Here is a 22,734-nt window from a genome sequence, read left to right as displayed (position 1 = left end):
TCTCGCCATAAAGCCAGACTCATGAACAATATTTCCTATACATTTATTGAAACTCAAACAAGATAATGAAAAAATGGCGTCCACATGTAGCAATGCAAACTTCACATGATCATCAAAGATTATAAGTTGAAGCAATAGAGAAACTTGCATACAACATTGAATTGATGAGAACTTGCCATAGTCCCAGGAAACTTTTATTAGTTCAGGAAATTTCCATTTCAAAATTCAATATCATCAATTAACCATGCCAAGGCTTAATTTTCTCTCTGTTTGTGTATCCAAGCTCACAAACAATATTTCTTAGTCAACAACTTATAAGAGGTCGTAATATCAAGCAAAAAACTTTCCCTGATTTGAAAGAACATTTAAAATGGCCTACTAAAGATGAAAAGATCTCATATAAATCAATTATCATAACTATAACTTTTCAAGTTATGCATAGCTCAACATAGCAAATGGAAACTGCCAATTATCGCCCGGTTATCTAAACATGCATCCATCTCATAGATAATGATTCCATCGATAAACAGCTTTGTAAAATAAAGAGATCAAACTTCAACATTCACCAAGCATCACAAAACAAGCAAACACAATATTTCTAGGAACTTGAACAAAATAGTGGTCAACAGGTCAGTAGGGTTGCGTGATCATATCCTCCAAAATGCGGTAAGTTGAACTTATGCATTTGCCAAGCAGCTCAAAACAAGCCAACACATCATTCAAAGGAACTTAAATGAAACAGAAATTAGTCAAAAAGTAGGGATATGTAGCTCCAAAAAGACCATTAAGACAAAGTTAAGCATTTGCCATGCAGCCGAAAAGAAAGCAAACAAATCAAGTGTATGAACTTAAATGCAATGGTGTTCAATAGAAAGTAGGAATACATGGGCATATGCTACAAAAGGCTATTATGACCATGCATGTCAAAGACAAAGCGACAAATCAATAATTGAACATCAAACAAAAAAACCAATCAGTAGGACAGCAGGGATGCAAAAGCATATGCTTCAAAAAGGCCAACATAGCAAACTTAAGCATTCACATCTAAAAAGAGAGAACAAATAACACATAGGAACTAGCGGAACTAAACAATCAGTAGAATATAAAGGCATATGCCCCAAAAAGTCAGTAAGACAACCAAGCCATTATGACAAAATCTAGCATATACACACACACGCACACACACAGAGACAGAGAGACAGAGAGAATAGAGTATTCTTCACAAGCAATATCAAGATAACAAAGTTTATCCATAACAAACTATTGACAAGAATTCACATCCCCCATGCACGACTCACCATATCTAACATCAAAGAAACCAGAATCATGTCATGGAATGAGAATTAACAACTCCAACTTCCATAGAAGCAGTAAAGAAGATGGCTGAATCGAAAGAAAGATGCTAGCTTTATCATCCAAACATTTACATCATCAACTTCAAAATCTTAATTTTATTTATTTATTTATTTATTTTTTCCCTTTCTCCCTTTCAATGACTAGTTGCTTGTCCATTCTCAACACCAAGACCATATAGTACTCCAGCATACCTCTCTGTGGAGCCATTGAAGAAACATTCATTGAGCTTCCTGAAAATCCACGCTGTCAGCAAGCTATCAGATCCAGCTTGATGACAAATCCCAACCCTCTCAACTTCGAGCAACTCGGCGAGCTTGTTCAACCCTCCATGCAAACTATTGCAAAACCTCATCAAATGCTTGATATCATAGACCCTTGGGAAGTATATATTGATGAGTTCGAAGAATCCGGCCTGGGTCTCAGGCAAATTCCGGCAAGTAAGCAACTTTAACAAGTATCCGAAATCATACCCGCTGTGGAAAGTAACCCAATGGATGGAATCATTGAGGACGATGCCGGAGGACATCAAGAGCTCAGCGAAGCGCATAGAGTCAATGCCCTTCTCGAAATTCTTCTGAAAATCGATGCCGGAGGAGGTAAGGAGGTCGATGGAGTCATGCGCATAGATGTCAGCCTCGGGGTCGAACTCGCGGAAGTTGAACTGCCAGACAAGAAGCCGGCCAGAAGAGGGGGAAACGGGGAGAGAACCATCAGAGGCGGAGAGAGTGAGGCCGAGCTGGATGAGCTTGAGAATGTCAACGTTCGCCTTAAGGGTGAGGTAGTGGTAGTCGGCAGTGGTAGGGAAGGCACCGACAGGCCGGAGAACGACGCCAGGGAACTCCGTATCCATAGCGACGAAGGGGAATTCATCGATGAAGGAGCGAATAAGAGAAAACTCCTCTTCTAGATTCTCAGCCCAGACCTCACGGATCTCAATCGTGTCACTGCTAGGAAGGATCGACATCATCGGAGAAACGTAGAACTTGTGATTAGAATTGGAGGAGAAGAAGAGGAAAAAAAGGGGATCTTGGGGAGCGCTAGAAAAGGGAAGGGAGGGAAAGAGGGAGAGAAGGAGAGGAAGGTGTCTAGTGAGGACGTTGAAGTTGATCTTCTTCTTCTTCTTCTTCTTCTTCTTCTTCTTCTTCTTCTTCTTCGCCTCCGTCTGAGATCATGGAGTGCTTGGGTTCCGCCATTGTTAGCGAGGAGGAGATAAGAGAAGAAAAAGGAAACAGAGAGAGAGAGACCTGAGCGAGTGGAAGAGGTCATCGTGTTCCGCTGGTACAGGTTAAGGATATTATTATTTTTATAATATAATATATATATATATTATATAAATTGGTAAAAATACTAAAATGTGGAAAATATCTATGATTTTTTTATTAATAAAAAAGCTAAATTTGTTCTCTGTGACATCATATTTTTACTATCGGTGTTGTTGACTATTTTTTTAATAAATTATTTTTAAGAAAATATATTATGTGGTTTATTATTGCTTTAGGATGAATTGTTTTAATTTTAAATAAGTCTTAGTCCTATTGGTTCATTGTCATTTGGAGATTAATATTTACCAATTTTATGTATTTTAAAATTTAAATAATACTCCTTAAATAATTTAAATATTTATTTAAATACTATTTTGGCTTTTTACAATACCGTAAAATACAATATGACGTCTTCGATCTCTTGCATTAGAGTCAAATGTTTTAACTGTTTGACTCACGTCATGATGCTATAATAATGCAAGTAAAAGTGCATCAAACAACAAGAGACACTAAACCGGAAACTCTAATAAAAATGGCAAGATCAGGAAGACCATAAGGAATGAACAAAAATACAAAGCACTCAAAAAATTGATTCTGTGATATAATGAACAAAAGCAAAATAAATTCACAAAGCACACAATCATTAACTGAGCACAAACACAACTGAAATACTAAGCAACATAGTCCATATGCTACTGCCAAAAACAACCATGAAACAACTTAAAGTTTGTTGATTACCAACCAAAGTAAAACTCTGAAGCCACAGCAATCAGACTCAGGAAACAGCAATTGTTTTACACAATGGCATTAGCTGCACTCGCAATCCTCGGCCATAGGTCAGCACACTCCTTTCCGATCGGTCCAGTGATAGCAGAGCCTTGAAAGAATATAAATAGGAATTAAAACCTTTGAATTCTCGTCAAATTCAAAAAATATTCATGATGAAAATATTGCCCGCGACAATAATAGCAAATCTGAAAGTTAATGTATTGTTTTCATTTTCAGTCAATGAGTCAATTGGCAAATATAAAATGTCGGAGATCTTCCATAAATAGAATCTCAAAGGCCATGATCTAGTAACACTACTAGGTCTTGTCATGGGACTACTTCTAACATGTAGTTTATCTAATCTCATCAAAATAGACTATAAAATGATAAACCTTTAAGTACATATAGAACAAATAATAAACTTCTTTTTTAAAAAATCTAGTGGTTTGTACCTTTCATCTCTCCTTTTGGATTCACAATCACACCGGCATTATCTGCAATAAAATTGAAAACAAAAAAAAAAATTAGATAGCTTTATTGTGAGAAAACATGAATTTAGTGTAACATCCGGATATTGTTTTGGTCAAGCTATCTTCCATTCCACCATATATAAGAATCAATGCTTGCAAGAAAGCTCAAAACACTATAGTTCTTCAAGATGAAAAACCATAGTTTAACATTTGACAGATAAGAACATAAATGTATGTAATTCTATTTCATAATGTATATCTGATTTTCTCTAGATTAAGCCATGGTTAATGAGTGAAAATGCATGAACATTACAATATGGTAAGTATAGACTAAGAATTATCAATTGACTCATATGGAGAAATTTCAAAAAGGCCACTATCTCTAATTGCTAAGCTAATGTGGTTGCCAAGGCGCCTCTCCAAATTTGAGCTTGAGTTTGTGTCCCACGTTTCAATTGCCAAACCCAACCAAAAAATAATAATAATAAAATAAAATAAATAAGTTTGGCTAATTAAAACTACTATTAGAAATAAGTAACCTATTTATAACAGGAAAACCACATCCATTACTAGAAAAAATCATGATGGCCAGTTTGAAGACATTGTTATGAAGGAAATATTGTCATAGGCAATTTAGAAGAGCCCTGTGTTTTTTATAATCATAATCATGCACATTTTCACAGCTAATTTCGCAACATCCTACCCTGAGATTGTAAGAGACACTTCTGATCACTGAGTTAATCAAATGTAAATCAAACACAAAACACAAAAGAAGAAAAAAAAAAAACTAGTTCAATATGGAAAATGGTTGTTCTTCTTAACAGTCAAGTAATCAAGTGAATCCACCTTCCAAGTCACAGGTCACCTACTTCATGGACAAAGGCAGAGGTCCTAGCCCATTTAAAAGATCGATGAGGATGCAGAAGAAATATGCACACATCACTTGTAATATTGTCTGATATTTGCAAATACAATCACAATATATGCTTCTATCTAAAACTATCAAAAGGAGTTTAAGCTAACAGTCTAAAACAAAAGTCATTTCCTAGTCAAAAGAACATTTGTCCACAACTAAATTATCATCAATAAAAGCACTTACACATCAATAATAGCCTTGATCACAGAACAAATAGCAAACTAACAGATCAGTAAAGGTAGAGATGCAAGATTTTTTACCCTCAAAATACATGAAGACCCCATCCTTTCGGCGCCACGGCTTGCGCTGCCTCACAATGACAGCAGGCATGACCTTCTTCCTCAAATCAGGCTTCCCCTTCTTCACAGTGGCCATGACCATATCCCCCACACAGGCAGAAGGGAGCCTGTTGAGCCTTCCCTTAATCCCCTTCACTGATATTATATAAAGGTTCTTTGCACCGGTGTTATCTGCACAGTTCACCGTTGCTGCCACCGGCAAACCCAGTGACATTCGGAACTTGTTCCCAGCCGACCCTCCACGACCTATGCAGTAGTTCATGATAACCATTATGCAAGAAACTACTTTTAAACAGTTTAAGAAATAAAAGTAAAATTCCAAATTCTCCATTCAAATTGATGTCTTAAATCACCCCAAAAAAATGATCCTTTAATTTCAAGTTCAAATTCTTTAGCCATTTGTTCATAATAAGCATTCAAACACAAACCCTTCCCGCATATTTAGCAAAAAGGAGTAAAAAGAAAGTCTTCATTGTCCCTTCAAACCAATGTTTCGAATCACCCCAAAAGAACTCATCTTTATATTGAAATTCACGCTTTTCCTGCATTTCGCTTCAAAAATTCATTTATTTCATGAAAACCAAACTACTGTGAATTAGGCTCCTGCATTATTCGATCAAAGCTTCATTGCTCTTCAAACTAAGCTATTAAACCACCAACAAAACTTTCAACTTCAAAACCAATTTTAAAAAATAGCCATTCTCTGCATCAGAAATTCATCACTTCCAAATTAGAGCTCAAATCCACCCAACTAAAAATCATAGTTTCCCAAACAAATCAGCGACTCAAATCACTGAGAATCCACCGAATCAAAACACACACACACACATACACATCTAATAGTACCAAACAGCATCGATCCAATAAAAGCAAGCATGATCCAAAGCTGAAACATGAAAAACCCTAACGAAAGAATCGAAGCAACATCGTACCTCGCTTCGACATCTTGGAGACTGCTCGGCGCTTCGCGGCGATGGAGATGAGCTAGGAGACGTTTATATAGTAGGTTTTTTGTGGTAAAATGACCAAAAATATCCTTTTTTAATAATAAGAAAAATAAAGTAAAGTCAAAAACTTTTTTTCAATTGTTTCACATAATTTTTCACATTATCACATTTGGGTCAGTGACGGTGACAGTGACGGAGCTGTGTATATTTTTTTGTAAGGTCAGATGACCCCACAAAAATTTTTAAAAATCCTTTTAATATATATTTATATATTAGATTAAAAAAAGTTATATTAACCCCACAATATTAACTTAGGGCCAACTTGATTTTGAGAATGAAAACATTGGGTTTAAGTGCTTAACATAAAGCATCAATGATATCAGTATATACTATATATATATATATATAATAACATTATAATGATATAATATATAATATACTTTTTAAAAGTTGTTGCCTTTATCCATTTCTCCATCTTTGATCTCACTCCAACAAGGCAGCCACCCGCCTTTTTTTTCACAATCCATTTTCTCCACCATTTTAATTTTTGGTCATCTCTTGAGACTCCAACAAGCTCTGAAAATTAAAATCTCTCCACAAGGTGTCAAGGACCATAACTGAGACGACTCCACCAGACCTCTGACACCAGTAGTACAGCACCGACCACCATCTACCGATGCCTAATCCGTCCTAATCCGACCACCTCCATCTCCGCCGCAAGCCTTCATCGGTGCATTGTGGTCCTCTTTTCTGGGAATTCCGGCTTCTCTACATAATCCATATTTCAAGCCTAAGTAAAACCATAATCTCCAATTTTCCATGATTACATCTTATAATTCCTATTTCTCTATGAATTATGGCTATGGACTATGGATAATGGATGAACATATAATATTACAATCAGTTATGCATGCATTTCCATGAGTGAATGCTCAATTTTTTTAGTGTAATGTTTTGTGTACAAATTAATCTATTGATGGAGTTCATTGGAGTTTGAATTGATAGCCAGTAAAGTTACTTTTTCTTGATCATCATTAAAGTATTGTGAATGTTTGATTTATCCATAGAAAAGATTCAAAAGAATGTAAATTATGTAATAGTGTCACAAATGCTAGCTTTCTGTGAATGTTTTCTGTGATCACATTAATTATCATTAAACTTTTGTTATTTTTTCTAATGTTAGTAAATGGATAAATACTTCAAAAGGAAATCATTGTTTGAAGAATCAAGTTCAACTCCTAAAAATAGTGATGAACCTCAAATAACTCAATAATATTCAAAACAAGCTCGTGTTGAAGTTGATTTAAAAAAGTTACCCGCAGATCCAAGACGTCGTTTTTTAATTTCAACTTATCATCCTAATGATCAAGATAAAGTATGGAGAGCATACTTACAAAAGGGACCTTGCCAACCACGTAATCATAATTTTCCACAGACAAGCATTGGGAATATGTTGCGTCAATTTAATCCAAGTTGGTTTGATGAGTATGACAATTGGTTAGAGTATAACATAGCTAAAGATGATGCATTCTGTTTATATTGTTATCTTTTTAAACCAGATATTAGAAAGTAAGAAAGTGCATACTCATTTGTCATTGAAAGTTTTACAAATTGGAATAAGAAAGATAGATTTAAAACTCATATAGGTGGTCTTAATAGTGCCCATAATCAAGCTTATAGAAAATGTAAGGACTTGATAAATCAAAATCAAAATATTCAATCTATTTTGATTAAGCAAGGAGATCAAGATCGAAGTAAATATTGCACAAGATTGACTGATTCAGTAGATTGTATTCGATTTCTTTTGCGACAAGGACTATCTTTTCGTAGTCATGATGAAATCCGAGGAATCAAACAATCAAAGAAATTTTCTTGAACTCTTGCATTTTCTTACTGAACACAATGAAGTCATCAATAGTGTTGTTTTGAATAATGCTCCTAGCAATCTAATATTAATGGCTCATGATATTCAAAATGACATTATAAGTGTTGCAGCAAGTGAGACAACAAAGGCAATTATTAATGAGTTAGGAGATGATTTATTTGCAATCTTGGTAAATGGATCTCGTGATGTCGCAAATAAGGAACAAATGGCTCTTGTTTTGCATTGCATGAATAATAGAGGTTGTATTGTTGAACGCTATTTAGCTATTGTTCATGTCTCCGATACTACTGCATTGTCACTCAAAAAAGCAATTAAGTCTATGTTCTCTAAGTATGGATTAAGTTTATCAACATTATGTGAACAAGGTTATGATGGAGCTAGCAATATGCGTGGTGAATTTAATGGTTTGAAAAGTTTGATTTTGAAGGAAAATGAGTTTGCCTTCTATATTCATTGCTTTTGCACATCAACTTTCAATTAACTCTAGTAGTGGTTACAAAAAAATGAAGATTCCATTGCTTCACTTTTTCATAATGTTGGTTGTTTACTTAATGTTGTTGGAGCTTCATGTAAGAGGTATGATATTCTTAGATAAACTCAAAGCTTTTAGAGTTGCCAAGACACTAAAAAAATGATGAGCTTGCAAGTGGAAAAAGGCTTAAACCAAGAAAAATTAGTCTTAAATGTGTTACGCCCCGACCCCAAAGCCGAGGCCCAGCGACAGATCAGCCGCATCCAGCGGGGTTGGGCCCCATTAGGTGCAAGGTCTCAGATTTGACCTGATCAGAGTCAACCCTAACAAGTAGAACAGAGAACAATATAAAAATAATACGTAAATACAACACGGACTTTACATATACAAGAATCCAAAGTACAAATACGAGGTTAATAAAAAAATTTACAAGAAAAATGAGCAGATTCTAGTGGATCCATCCCAAAGACTCGGCTAAACAACAAGGCCTTAAGCTCAACAACCTAAGAGTCGAGTACACGAAAATATAGAGAAGAGAGGTCGAGCAACGCGGTTACTCGATGGAGTGGGGCGAAAACAGGGAAAACTCAAAAATACCGGTGAATACGAAAATGGTTATCTAAACACTCCAAAACATAATATTTTCCAATTAAACTGAAACAAGAAATTCAGAAGTGGTTAAACAAAAATAATAAATAAATAAATGACAAATAACGTAATAATAGTGAGCGAAAGTGCAGAAAATGCTTAGAATACGTAGATAGTCGAAATACGTAAAAATACCGGAAAAACATATGTGTACATCTCCCGACTAATAGAAATCAACAACACGAGATCGAATCATCGATCGTGAAGTCAAAAGCAGAGCGAGCGAGAATATCAGCGAGTCGTAGCCGGATCTTCGACCGCGATCGGGGGGTAGCGCTACTACGGAAAAATATGTGCACATGGCTAGGACTAACTCCTCCTAGCTGGGCGAGCCGAGGAATGGAGATGTACTAAAAACCACATAAATACAAAAATACAGACGAGAGAAAATGTCGAATAATTAATGCAAGATCAAAAATAAATAAATAATAATCATACACTAAAAACACGAGTACAAGTTCAGAATTTGCAAAATTCCACAAGTTCACAAAAATTTCCTAAATGCTCACCCGAATGCAATCTAGAGATTTCAAAGTCTCAGTTTAGTGAAATAAACCGGATAAATTTTTTTAAAAATAACAAATAATTAACAATAGCAATAAACCGGGTAAGAAGTAAAATACAATACTTGAATGTATGATCAATGATAATATGAAATTAGCTAGGTTCAAGGGGACATGATAGCCACATTAAGCAAACAAAAGACTAATGGGAGTACTTCCATCATTCCATAATGAAATAAACCTATAAAGGCTAGAACATCAAAGTCATTCCATCAAGCTTCAATCACAAAAAGTAGCTCATAATTCACCTCAATACCAAGGCCATAATTACCAACGCAAGTAAATCGACAGTGTGTGCTGTAGTGATAGCTACAGTACCATTGCCCATTACTTCCTCACATACATACATATCATCAAACATGTCTCTCTTTTATTTTCCATACACTAGCATGCTCAACAATTCCATAATGAGAGTATTACATTACCAAAGGCTATAATTACATACCTAATCCACACCCATGGTTTCCATCATTCCCATTTTAACAACAAAAACATCTTATCATAATTGTCAATTTAAAACAAGTTATCAATTCAAAGACATAAACCTACACCCCCTCTCCATTATTAAACTAACCTTGAAACATCAAGCAACACCAACCAAAAATAAGCTATATTAAGCAACTAACCCAATTTTGACTTAACATTAGTTCAAAAATCACCTCTAATATCCAAGATGCAATAACACCAAAAGCAACTCGAAAGAACTTTCTATTTCTTTTTACGGGCATAATTGTCACGTCACCTCACCCTTAAAAATGTCTTCAATCCTAGCTTCATACCACCCCATTCCTCTAGATTCAAAAGCAACTCATATTATTATTTTTATTCTTCAACATTCATGCTTTTAATTCTCATCACATAAATTTTCATCAATACCTTACATTTTATTATGAGTATACGTCTCTCCCCTTTCTCTTACTCCTTCACATCATCCCAACATATCATAAAAGCATTCCAATCTCTTCCATTCCCAAGCAAAAGAATTACATAAACATAACTCCCTCACATAATCAAATTTCACTTGTCAACATGCATAAACTTCTAATCTACATCCATAATTAAACATACGCACACTCTTCACAAATCTAAGACTATTTTCCATTTCAAAAGTAGATGTAGAGAAAATAATGTCTTATTTCACCAATGTATCAATCTATATTAACAATTTCACACACACCTCTTATAAGCATAAATACCCATGTCATTAACATTAATATACAAAATCTCACACATAGCATCATCTCCAACAATCCATAAACTCACATCATCATGTTATCACAATCAATTGGTCATGGCTAACATACTGTCCTTAAAAGCATTATATCAAACACTTTGAATGCCTCAACCAAATTCCATCTCATGAATTCCACATAAGTCAAGAATACGACCAATTTACATACATCATTCATCGAGCACCTTATGGGCATCAAACAAACCTCTAGATTAGCATACCCACTTGTATGCCCACATACAACAACTACAATGTAAAACATTATTTTCTCATAATTCTTACATTAATTTAACACAATCCATGACATGTATATAAACACATTCCTTATCTCTTGATTCCTAGCCAATTCCACAAGATATGCATATTATCACCCACACATGAGATCAATCAAACTCATTTAGAAATTTCAACTCATATTTAGTAATAAACAAGGAATCCATACTTATCATTCCTTCCATACGTGATGAGTGCTCATACAAAACTAACAAGTAAGCCCATCAATACCAATGAAGCCATTAACAAAAATTAAATCAAACAATTCTCACAATTATGTCCCTAAATACTTACATCTCAACACTTGAGGCAATTTGTCAAATACCTTATGTGCATCAACCCAAATTCCATTTCAAGGACTCTAACATAACTCATGAATATGATTTCTTTACAAATAAATCTTCACTTGCATAGTTCACAATAAACCTAACTCCCAAGGTCTTAAATTTTCAAGAACCCAATTAGCATCAAGTATGATATTGTAACAAAAACAATGCCAAGTTTCCAATCAACATCAAAACATGCAAATAATTTACAAAAAAAATCAAAAATAACTCAAGAATGATTCGATTAGCCCACTCACCTTCGAATCTTCTCTCCCTCATCCTCTCTACTTCTACTAATCTAAAGAAAACAAGAGAGGAAACAAGAAAAACACAAGGTCTAAGTTTAATCTAAGGTTATGAACAAGAACACAAGATGAAAAATTAATGGAAACAAAAAAATATACTTACCTACCTTACCATCAAAAGCAAGAAAATGAGAAGGAAATGGCTAGGGTTTCCAACAAGGCATGAATGGAAAATGGGAGAGAAGGGGCTGAAGCTTTTTAAAAGGGAAGAAAAATATTTTCGGGTTGCTACAGGTCTGGACTTTTTAAAAATGCTACAGAATGTGTCTAAAACAATTGGGTTATGACAAAAACGTCGTCGTTGATACTAGTGGGGTTCGCATTATGGAACATTACTAAACTTAATTATTTTGTTCTCTTCTGTGGTTGATGTACTTGAAAAATGTTGGTGAGGAATGGTTTGAATTCAGAGCAAAGGATGGAGCACAATTTTTATTACAAAATGCTTCAATCTTTTTGATTTCATATTCAACTTACATTTGATGAGAAATGTGCTGAGGCATTACAAATGAATTGTCAAAGTTTTTTTACAAAGAAAGGATCAAGACATAGTTAATGCTATGGAGTTGGTTAAAAATATCTAAACAAAAGGCTTCAAATGATGAGAGATGATGGATGGGATCTTTTATTACATGAAATCCTTTATTTTTGTGGAAAACATAGCATTTTGGTTCCTAGCATGGATGAAAAATATTCACCTCTTGGAAGATCACGACTAAAGTTGTTGATGTCTCGAAATTTGCATCATTATCGAGTTGAGTTATTCAATGTTGTTATAGATAGACAACTTCAAGAACTCAACAACCGTTTCAATCGAGATTAATGCGAGTTCTTTGTGCAGCATGTGGTAGCCCAAGTGACTCTTTTTCCGCTTTTTAATAAAGAAAAATTGATTCGCTTTTGCTCGCTTTTATCCTCTTGAGTTTTCGAGTTGTGGATGTTATGGGGAGCTTGATAGTCAACTTGAAACTTATATTATTGATATGCGCTCTAATCCCTGAATTTTTGTATTAAAAGATTGATCAACTTATTGAGAAGTTGGCGGAGACAAAGAAGAATATCGTTTATCTACTTGTGTTTCCATAGGCTAAAGCGGCTTCAATATTACCTGTACACTGCAAGTGTAGAAAAAGAACATTTTCGGTAATGAAAAATTATGAAAAATTAGCTAAAGAAACGTGATGAGAGATAATTTGATGAATGATTGTTTGGTTACATATATTGAAAGAGATATATTCAACAACATTGATAATGAAACAATCATCCAACGGTTTCAAAATATGAAATCTCGTCGTGGACAACTATGAATGATATGTATAAGTTTGATAAATAGTTATTTGTATTTTTAACTTTTTATAATGTTTTAACTACATTTCTAAATATATATATGCTTTTTCTTGTAATATAGATGATGATAATATGTTAAGAGACTTATTATAGGAATTTTTGGTTTTCAAACTCTACATAATTAACTTTACTTTTTTATTGTTAGGGTTGTGTTTCAGTACTCAAGGAAGAAGGAACAACATCTTCTTATGTGGTTTGTGTTATCCCGGAAGATTGTGAGAAGATAAATTTGATGTATTTTTCATATACTTTCAAAGTAATATATGTGGGTTTGAGTTAAAAAAACTTTATTTTTGGTTAATAGTGCTTTTTATAATTGTTTGATCGTGATCTGTTATATATTGGTAAACATGTTTGTCATGTGATAGTATTTTTACTTATTGACCCCTATATTATAAATTTCCTGCTCCGCCATCTGGGACTGATGGTAATATTGATGGTAATGTATGATTACCAATCTTGAAATATTAACAAGGAACTCGGTAAAAATGTGTAAAAATTTTTAATCTTTGATGTTATAATTTAATTATATTGATCCCAAATTTTATTTTTACTTTAAATTTAAATTTGCTCAAAATTATAAATACAATGGTATTTTTGGAAATTTTTGAAAATATTAATAAGTTGATTACTATATAATATGGGTTAACAATCAAATATGGTTATCATAAATTACCACAACATTAATGGGCATTTAGCATTTCCGATCTCATTATTATGATAATCTTATTATGTGGTAATATATCATTAAAGCGAGCTAAATAACTCCTTATAGTTTCTGGTTGATTGGAAACCATAATATCAAGGAATGAAGAGGGGATGAGGGGTGAGGGTGATCGGGGATAGATATCCGTAAGAGTTTCATACAGGGATGGGAGTGACATTATTGATTCCATAAGGATCTCATTAAAGATGACGGGGATAATGAGTGGTGATGTCAAGTGAGTTAGAGTCTATTTTCACCAAGAAATAGGGATGAGGGTTGATTTAATAGAGTTCAAAATCCAAGCAAAATGATTCGAACCTGCTTTTGTTATTCAATTATATCTTTTACCAAAATTAATTTTTTTAAAATATGTTTTAAAACATAAATCATTTCACATGAGGACAAATTAATCCATATTAACCAGAACAAATGGAGAAAGAAATATTCGTTTACATTTGGACTAATTTTTTATTAAAATAGTAAAAATACAAATTGAAAGTAGATGGACCAAAAGAGCACTACTCGCATATATAAAAGGCATAATTTGAGAATTACATCCCATTTAAAAATAATGATGGCATTGTTATAAATTTTATCATTTTTATAAATATAATGAACAAATCTTATTATAAATTATGAGAATATAAATTTTTGTTTCAAATTATCAAATGGAGAAAGAAATTTTTTTGTTTACATTTGGACTAAGATTTTTTTAATTTAAATAGTAAAATAGTATATATATACAAATGGAAGTAGATGGACCAAAAAGCATACTCACATTTCTAAAAAGCATAATTTGAAAAATTACATCCCATTTAAAAATTAATAATAACGAGTATTATAAATTTTATCATTTTTTTATAAAACTTACTGATTTTAAGAATATAAATTTTGTTTCAAATTATCACAGGTGTCAAATACATGAAACAAATGGGGTATTTGTGGGCCAAATTATTATTATTATTATTTTTTATACGGATCGACAAACACCTATTAGTATTTTTATCACGCATTGTCTTGAATGTGTATGCCAAGAAGCGTGCATGCGTGAGTTATTGCCTCGATCCTACCCTCACCTCACAAGCGTATGTGAGTGGGGGAGTGCAACATCATTGATGAGCTAATTCCTTTAGATGGTGTTTGTTTCAAGGGATTTGGAGCTATACGTACTCAAATCCTTTATCTTTTTAAACTCAAGTGTTTGTTTCGAGGTATTTCATTTTCCATGTGTTTTTAAAATTCCATCATTGAGGGATTTTGTTTTACCATCAAAAATGATCGTAAAACCAAATCCCGGGAGTTCAAAACCAATGTATATGTATATACATACATATATACATGAACATATACATATACACACATACACATTTACATACTCATACACATATGCATATATACACACATACATATAAATATATATATATATAAAATAAACATCCATAGGGTATTTTTACATATATACATACATACATGTATGTATATATATATACTCTCTAGATATATCTATACATAATATGTTTACGTATACAAATACACATATATTTATGTATATATCCACATATAAACATATATACATATATTTATACAGATATATATACTCATATACATATGTATATATATATATGCATATATGCATATACACAGATATATACATACACTTATACACATGTTGTCACGCCCGAACCTAGCCGAGCACGTGGCAACCGCCACGACAACAAAAAGTGGGTCCCACAACGGCCCTCACCTTCAAGTCGCCATAAGGCTCAACACAAACACCGCTAATACTGATTACTAGAATATGGAACAATATCAACAATGAAAAACATAATAGGGTTCAGTCACACCAAGGACCCTAAATACAAAAAGAACATCGCAGAAAGTACGGACTGGGGTTTTCGAGTTACAATCCAAAGGTACAAATATAAGAACAATATATAATGGTAAAGTCTAGTGGATCTATAAAATTTACATGCACTATAACAAATCTAGAAAAAGGAGAATGGACAATCACTCTCACGCTCGCGACAAAGACAACCCAGTCCCAACGTCGCGATCGAGAAAGAAGAAAGGAGAGTGGTGAGTAACACATGTTACCCAGATGAGTGGTGACAACATAGATATAACAAAGAGATAAAGTATTTCAAATTTTTTTATTTACCACAATGATACTAACATATAAAAAGAAATTTCCAAGTATTCAACAGGGTTAACAAATAACATAATGCTTGACAATAGAATAAGCAAGTAACCTTTCCAACACATTGAACACGCGTTTTTAAATAAAAAAATACTGGGTCGGCCTTAAACAATTCCCAAGCTAATCGTGGTCGCGATCAGCTATGGGAGCACCAAGATGTTTTAAAACCTAAAAAAGTAATGTTGCCCTTTCCTTGGTGTTGGCCACCGAGATTCCCTTGTGGTAACCCCGGGTTTTTGAAAAAAGAACCCCATCAATGGCTCCTCGCACCTCTTAACCATGGTAAACACGGGGGTTAACCACGTCCGCCTCCCATTAGGTCGGACGTTGGGAACGCCATCATGCAGATGTCGGACTAAAGTCCGTAGTTACCATAAAAAAATCTAATACAAGAATAAAAATTCTTTCCGATTTCCAACTCAAGGAAACCATCTAACAATGTTTAAATACGGAAATGTGCATCAACCCTTATGTCATTTGTAAATAACATACTTAAACATGTAAACATGTTTATTCCAAAAATGAATACACGTAAGTATTCTAGGTTTAGACATTTCAAATATATTCATACCCACAACATATATATATATATATATATATATATATATATATATATATATATATATATATATATATATATATCAAATGAACTTCAATGCACCAAATTTATGTTATAAAAACACATAAGGAAATCTCGTAATACTCTTGGTTTGTTAAATCTATGCATTTACAAATTTAACTACTAACAAAACTAGTGGTCTCGTCTCGAGGGGCGCTCATCTGATCGGCGAGTTTCTTCCCTTGGAGAATGTTTCGCCACCTAGATACAAGCAGGGAATCCAAATACTAATGAACACAAGAATGATAGCTAAAAGGAATGCATGCAATTGCAATGATACAAGTCGACTATGAAACCTTAGGGTTTTGAGGCAAAAACAACGTCATTTTGGACCCAAATGATATCAAAAATGAAGTAAACCTAGTTCCAAAGAGTTCGAGGTAAGAAGGGCTTCAATTTTGGACCAAGGAAGAACCCGAAAAAGGCTCAAAATTTTCGGTGCTACGAGTAACTCCGAATTTTCTATAGCAAAACCGGACCTTATACTATGGTTTTCTCCCAATTTACAACACTAAATCAAGAAATTTTTTTCAACAACATTTTCACACATGAATCATAAATCATTGGCTTCAATTTAAACCTATAAACCATCAAATCCATGGAGAGATTGAAGTTTTTATACATTTCCAAAAAAACAAGAAAAATACGGTAGAAATACAAAAATAAAAACATTGGATCTAAGGCTTACGAGATTCGGGAGTTAGGGAGGAAGGATTTTTGGTATTTGAGTTCGCCGGAAATTTTTGCGGGAAAAAATTCTTCTCACGTTGAGGTCGGCCGAACAAGAAACAAAGAAGAAGAAAATGAAGAAGAGGCAGGTTGGTTCCTTTTTCTTATTCATTAATTCTTTTTTATATAGGAAATGACCTAATTGCTCTTTTTAATAGAAAAAAATCGTAGAGAATGGATCCAAAACGACTGAATTGCCCTCGATATTTCACATAAAAAGCTACTATGCAAATATCGCAAAAATAGCACTACTACTAAGTGACCCTTTTACAACTAATGCAAGCATAAAAAAATCTAAATAGGCTAGAGGTCTAAATCGGGACGAGTCTGACATATGTGTTTTCCAATTTCGATTTACAAATTTTTTTCAAATAAATATTAAATTTTTATAATACATTAATTCAGGTTACATCCAACCAAACATAAGATTTGGTCAGATTATATTTTTGAAAACCAAGTATTTCCAAATTACATTTCATAATTAGAAATTCATCTGTATTTAAATTACATCAAACCAAACACTATCTAAATAGAAATTCAAATCCTTACCATTGTATGTGGGAATTCATATTAGTGTCTCTAATTATTAAAAATTAGTGATTTTAGCAATTTTGTTTTGTTAATTCTTTGGATTAATGAATAAGTATGTTTAACGTATGATTCTATATTAAAAACACAATGGTTAAATAACATTTTAAAAAAATGTTTTTCCAAGCATCAACACATTAATATCATCATTTATTACTCATGATAATATATGCCTTCTACTAGTCTTGTAAAAATAAGTGTTCATCTATCATTAAATATTAAAAAAACAATTATAACATAAAAATATTATAAATAAAAATAATCTAATTATTATATTTTTTTATTCCTTTGTACTTTTTCTCCAAAAGAAAGACTCATCAGCCCTCATCAGCGTCCACGTGTCCACGACACGTGTCCGGACTTCAAAACATAAATTTAACCAAAGTTGATAAATTCCGGACAAGTCCGGCAAAATTTCCCTCGTTCTCGTACATAGAGCATCATCCCTCGCTTCGTTTCCTTCCCAAACTCCACCAGTGAAGCTCGCCCAATCTTCTCCCCTTTTCCGCAAACCCTAGGCTTTTTGATCCATTGATCCTTCTCTGGATTCCAATGCATTGAGGCGCTGATCGGTTTTGGGCGGCGCTTTTGAGTTCTCGCTGTGAATGGCGGGCAGTGGTGGCCAGGGGAGCTTGAGCCCGAGCTCATTCGTGTCGGCCAGAGCCTGGCTTCCCTTCCTTCCGATATCAATGATATTGTCGATCTTCTCGATGTGAGATCATTGCTTTTTGAGTTTCTGTTTCTTTGTGGTTTTTGATCGGTGGCGCATTTTCGGTGCGCGGTGTAGTGGAGGTGTTTGAGTGTTGGTTTTATTTGTTTTGGTTTTTGGGGAGTTGGGATCGTGGTTTATGAGTGATATTGGGGGTTTGGTTTGGTTGTTGGTTCAATGTGTGTTTTTGTGATGGAAATTTATGTTATTTGTTATTGTTCGGTGCGTTGAATTGTTTGCGTGTTGTTTTTATTATTTTTATTTTTGGTTTTTGAGGATGTTTTTGGTTGTGTTTTATGAATGCGATTAGAAGTTGTTGCTTGAACGTGTGATTTTGTGATGAATTGCTTGCATGGAGTGTTTTGATTATGGTTTTGGGGATCTCAAGATGGTGTTTTTCTGGATGATATTGGAAGTTTAGTTTAGTTATTGCTTCGTTGTGTCCTTTTGGGATGGAAATTGATGCGTTTGATCACAACAAGGCACAGCATACTGTATTGACACTTTGTTTGTTGTTTGAGTATTTTGCTTGTGATCATGGAAAGCCTGAGATAGTGTTCTCTGGATTAGATTGGAAGTTCGGTGTGGTTCACTTGCTGGTTGTTTTTCCAATTTGGAAAAATTACGTGTTTCACTGCATCTTGTTATGAATTATTTGCATGGTGTTTGAATGTGTTGGATTTTTTTGGTTTTAGGGATGTTCTAATTGTGTTTTTATAGTTGACATTTGAAGTTTAGTATGGTACTGGAAAAGAAAGTTACTTCATTATCCTTCTTTGTGATGGAAATTGCTGTGCTTAATCATCACACATCTTGAATTATTTGCGTGCTATTCAAGTGTTTCGTTTGTGGTTTTGGGACTTGTGATAGTGTTGTCTTGTTGAGATTAGAAGTTTAATTTGCCTATTTGTAGTATGTTACTTTAGTGAGCATTTCTGTGACAAAAAAATTGACGTGTTTTTCAAGATTGGAAAGCACATTTTATTCAATCACTTGCATGTTGTATATACAGTCTCATTATCCTTTTTGAGAACCCTGTTTTGTGTTTTCTGTTTGTTCCATGGTTTTGTTCTTATTGCATTGTGTGTTTTTGATGACACTGTTGTTTATGATTGGGATGTAGGAAGCAGATAAGTTGTTGGCAAGGGTGGATCAGTAGCCGCCGCCAACCGGAACTATAGAGGAGCTCCCGTGTCAATCACTTCCATTCCTCTCGTCAGACCATCTGTAGCACTCATAGCTACAGCTCTAACTCGATTATTTCCTAATAATTGCTGTACCTCACAAGTCACATTAATTTGTTGACCGGCTCGACCTTTAACTACCAAAGCGTTATAAATATTAGGCATCTTTCCTGGGGGAAAAAGGGCATCCAGTACTGGGCCAATAATTTGAACGATACGTCCTAAGTTTTTTTCTTCAAGTGTGGAAATCATAGGACCAGAAGTAGTAGGATTGATTCTCATAATAAAACGAAATATGTCGAAATTTTTTTGGAATAGTACCTAATCAAAAAATAAATGTCCGATAGGAAGTTGATCGGTTAATTCAATAAGAAATAAACGGGGTTAACACTGTATTTAGTTAGTACCGTCCAAAGCAATCCAATTCCATTGTTTACTGACTAAATTTTCAAGTTCAACCAATCCTTTTTTTAATATCAAGAACAGGAATCATGAGTTAAGTTAAGTATGTTTCATTTTTCTATCATTATAGAAAATACCGTCTATATTATCTATGGAATTCCAACCCGAACTCGATTTATGATTTAGTATTTCGATCTCATTGGTTATTGTTTTTTTGCATATACATTTCTGTCTATTCTTTTTTATACCTTTTTCATGGACGAATTATGCCTATTTTCACATCTAGGATTTACATATACAACATATATCACTGTCAAGAGTGCATTTTTGTTAGTATTTATAGATACTTAGATGAAAAATTAGAAGGGAATCAATTCAATTATAAACTTTCTAAACAAGGATTGGGTTGCGCCATATATATGAAAGAGTATAGAATAATGATGTATTTGATTCAACAAATACATGGTCTAATAACGAACCATTTTATCATTTTAATTAGTTGATAATATTAGTTGACTATTTTTTGAAAGATTTTTCTCAGAGATTTTATTCACACGTAATCCATATTGAGCAGACCTTGTCGTTGTGAGAATTCTTAATTCATGAGTTGTAAGGAGGAACTTATGTCACCACAAACAGAGACTAAAGCAAGTGTTGGATTCAAAGCTGGTGTTAAAGATTATAAATTGACTTATTATACTCCTGACTACGAAACCAAAGATACTGATATCTTAGCGGCATTCCGAGTAACTCCTCAACCTGGGGTTCCGCCCGAAGAAGCAGGAGCTGCAGTAGCCGCCGAATCGTCCACCGGTACATGGACAACTGTGTGGACTGATGGACTTACCAGTCTTGATCGTTACAAAGGACGATGCTACCACATCGAGAGCGTTGTTGGGGAGGAAGACCAATATATTGCTTATGTAGCTTATCCTTTAGACCTTTTTGAGGAAGGTTCTGTTACCAATATGTTTACTTCCATTGTAGGTAATGTATTTGGTTTCAAAGCCCTACGAGCCCTACGTCTGGAGGATCTGCGAATTCCTACTTCTTATTCCAAAACTTTCCAAGGCCCACCGCACGGCATCCAAGTTGAAAGAGATAAGTTGAACAAGTATGGCCGTCCCCTATTGGGATGCACTATTAAACCAAAATTGGGGTTATCCGCAAAGAACTACGGCAGAGCCGTTTATGAATGTCTACGTGGTGGACTTGATTTTACCAAGGATGATGAAAATGTGAACTCACAACCATTTATGCGTTGGAGAGACCGTTTCTTATTTTGTGCCGAAGCACTTTTTAAAGCACAGGCCGAAACAGGCGAAATCAAGGGACATTACTTGAATGCTACTGCGGGTACATGTGAAGAAATGATGAAAAGGGCTATATTTGCAAGAGAATTGGGAGTTCCTATCGTAATGCATGACTACTTAACAGGGGGCTTCACCGCAAATACTAGCTTGGCTCATTATTGTCGCGATAACGGCCTACTTCTTCACATCCATCGTGCAATGCATGCAGTTATTGATAGACAGAAAAATCATGGTATGCATTTTCGTGTACTAGCTAAAGCATTACGTATGTCTGGTGGAGATCATATTCACGCTGGTACAGTAGTAGGTAAACTAGAAGGGGAACGCGAGATGACTTTGGGTTTTGTTGATTTATTACGTGATGATTTTATTGAAAAAGACCGAAGTCGCGGTATTTTTTTCACTCAAGATTGGGTCTCTATGCCGGGTGTTATACCCGTGGCTTCTGGGGGTATTCATGTTTGGCATATGCCTGCTCTGACCGAAATCTTTGGGGATGATTCCGTACTACAGTTCGGTGGAGGAACTTTGGGGCACCCTTGGGGAAACGCACCTGGTGCAGTAGCTAATCGGGTGGCTTTAGAAGCGTGTGTACAAGCTCGTAATGAGGGACGTGACCTTGCTCGTGAAGGTAATGAAATTATCCGCGAAGCTAGCAAATGGAGTCCTGAACTAGCTGCTGCTTGTGAAGTATGGAAGGAGATCAAATTCGAATACAAGCCAGTAGATACACTAGACGTGTAGACATGTTAGATGAAGAGAAAAAGAATTTGGTAATTCTTGTTTGTTCTCCTAATTATAATTAAACTCGGCCCAATCTTTTACTAAAAAAGGATTGAGCCGAATAAAATAAAGAATGAGTATCTTATACTATGTATTTGTATATATCTTTGATATGTACACCCCTTGGATCTTTGGATTGGCGGATTCTTTTTTATATTCCGCAATTTCATTTCAGACCATAAATCAAGCCAACGAAAGGGCTCCTTTTACCCCATTCTGTATATTGTCTTTTTCGTTCCATGCTACAATAGAAACTTAATCTATTATATTATTTGATTATATAATACCAGATTGTACGAGAATAAATTCTTTATTTTATAGTTATAGGAAAAAACAACTATTTTTTATTTATCTTTCGATGATAAAATTTGTACATGACATGAGAGAAACCATTATTTTCTTCTATTTATAATGGAGAAAAAGATTGTATCAATAT

General features: G+C 34.3%; 3 protein-coding genes across 3 annotated transcripts; 1 reads left to right on the top strand and 2 right to left on the bottom strand.

The window, feature by feature from the left end:
* Positions 1-1,197: 1,197 nt before the first annotated feature.
* LOC120269473 (probable CCR4-associated factor 1 homolog 7) lies at positions 1,198-2,598 on the bottom strand. Its single transcript, XM_039276799.1, has one exon. It carries the CDS (start codon positions 2,321-2,323, stop codon positions 1,490-1,492), a length of 834 nt encoding a protein of 277 aa, XP_039132733.1. The 5' UTR covers positions 2,324-2,598; the 3' UTR covers positions 1,198-1,489.
* A 580-nt stretch (positions 2,599-3,178) lies between these two features.
* Positions 3,179-6,077, bottom strand: LOC120268236 (60S ribosomal protein L23). The gene is made up of 4 exons (XM_039275673.1): positions 6,004-6,077; positions 5,033-5,317; positions 3,839-3,880; positions 3,179-3,495 (listed from the first exon to the last, which is right to left on the bottom strand). The coding sequence occupies exons 1-4, from the start codon at positions 6,014-6,016 to the stop codon at positions 3,413-3,415; spliced, it is 423 nt and encodes a 140-aa protein (XP_039131607.1). The 5' UTR covers positions 6,017-6,077; the 3' UTR covers positions 3,179-3,412.
* A 13,724-nt stretch (positions 6,078-19,801) lies between these two features.
* LOC120268831 (ribulose bisphosphate carboxylase large chain) lies at positions 19,802-22,595 on the top strand. Its single transcript, XM_039276090.1, has one exon. It carries the CDS (start codon positions 20,805-20,807, stop codon positions 22,257-22,259), a length of 1,455 nt encoding a protein of 484 aa, XP_039132024.1. The 5' UTR covers positions 19,802-20,804; the 3' UTR covers positions 22,260-22,595.
* The last annotated feature ends 139 nt before the right edge of the window (positions 22,596-22,734 follow it).

This window comes from Dioscorea cayenensis, chromosome 9 (genome assembly GCF_009730915.1).
Source record: "Dioscorea cayenensis subsp. rotundata cultivar TDr96_F1 chromosome 9, TDr96_F1_v2_PseudoChromosome.rev07_lg8_w22 25.fasta, whole genome shotgun sequence".
Lineage (NCBI taxonomy): Eukaryota > Viridiplantae > Streptophyta > Magnoliopsida > Dioscoreales > Dioscoreaceae > Dioscorea > Dioscorea cayenensis.
This window is presented reverse-complemented; position numbering and strand designations above follow the sequence as displayed.

What these genes read in the sequence shown, in the direction of transcription:
- LOC120269473 (XM_039276799.1), bottom strand. Translation starts at nt 2,323, where the DNA reads ATGATGTCGATCCTTCCTAGCAGTGACACGATTGAGATCCGTGAGGTC.
- LOC120268236 (XM_039275673.1), bottom strand. An exon ending in GGTCTTCATGTATTTTGAGG is followed by an intron (nt 3,881 to 5,032) that starts GTAAAAAATCTT and finishes ATTTTATTGCAG; the next exon opens with ATAATGCCGGTGTGATTGTG. An exon ending in TCCAAAAGGAGAGATGAAAG is followed by an intron (nt 3,496 to 3,838) that starts GTACAAACCACT and finishes TATTCTTTCAAG; the next exon opens with GCTCTGCTATCACTGGACCG.
- LOC120268831 (XM_039276090.1), top strand. Translation starts at nt 20,805, where the DNA reads ATGAGTTGTAAGGAGGAACTTATGTCACCACAAACAGAGACTAAAGCA.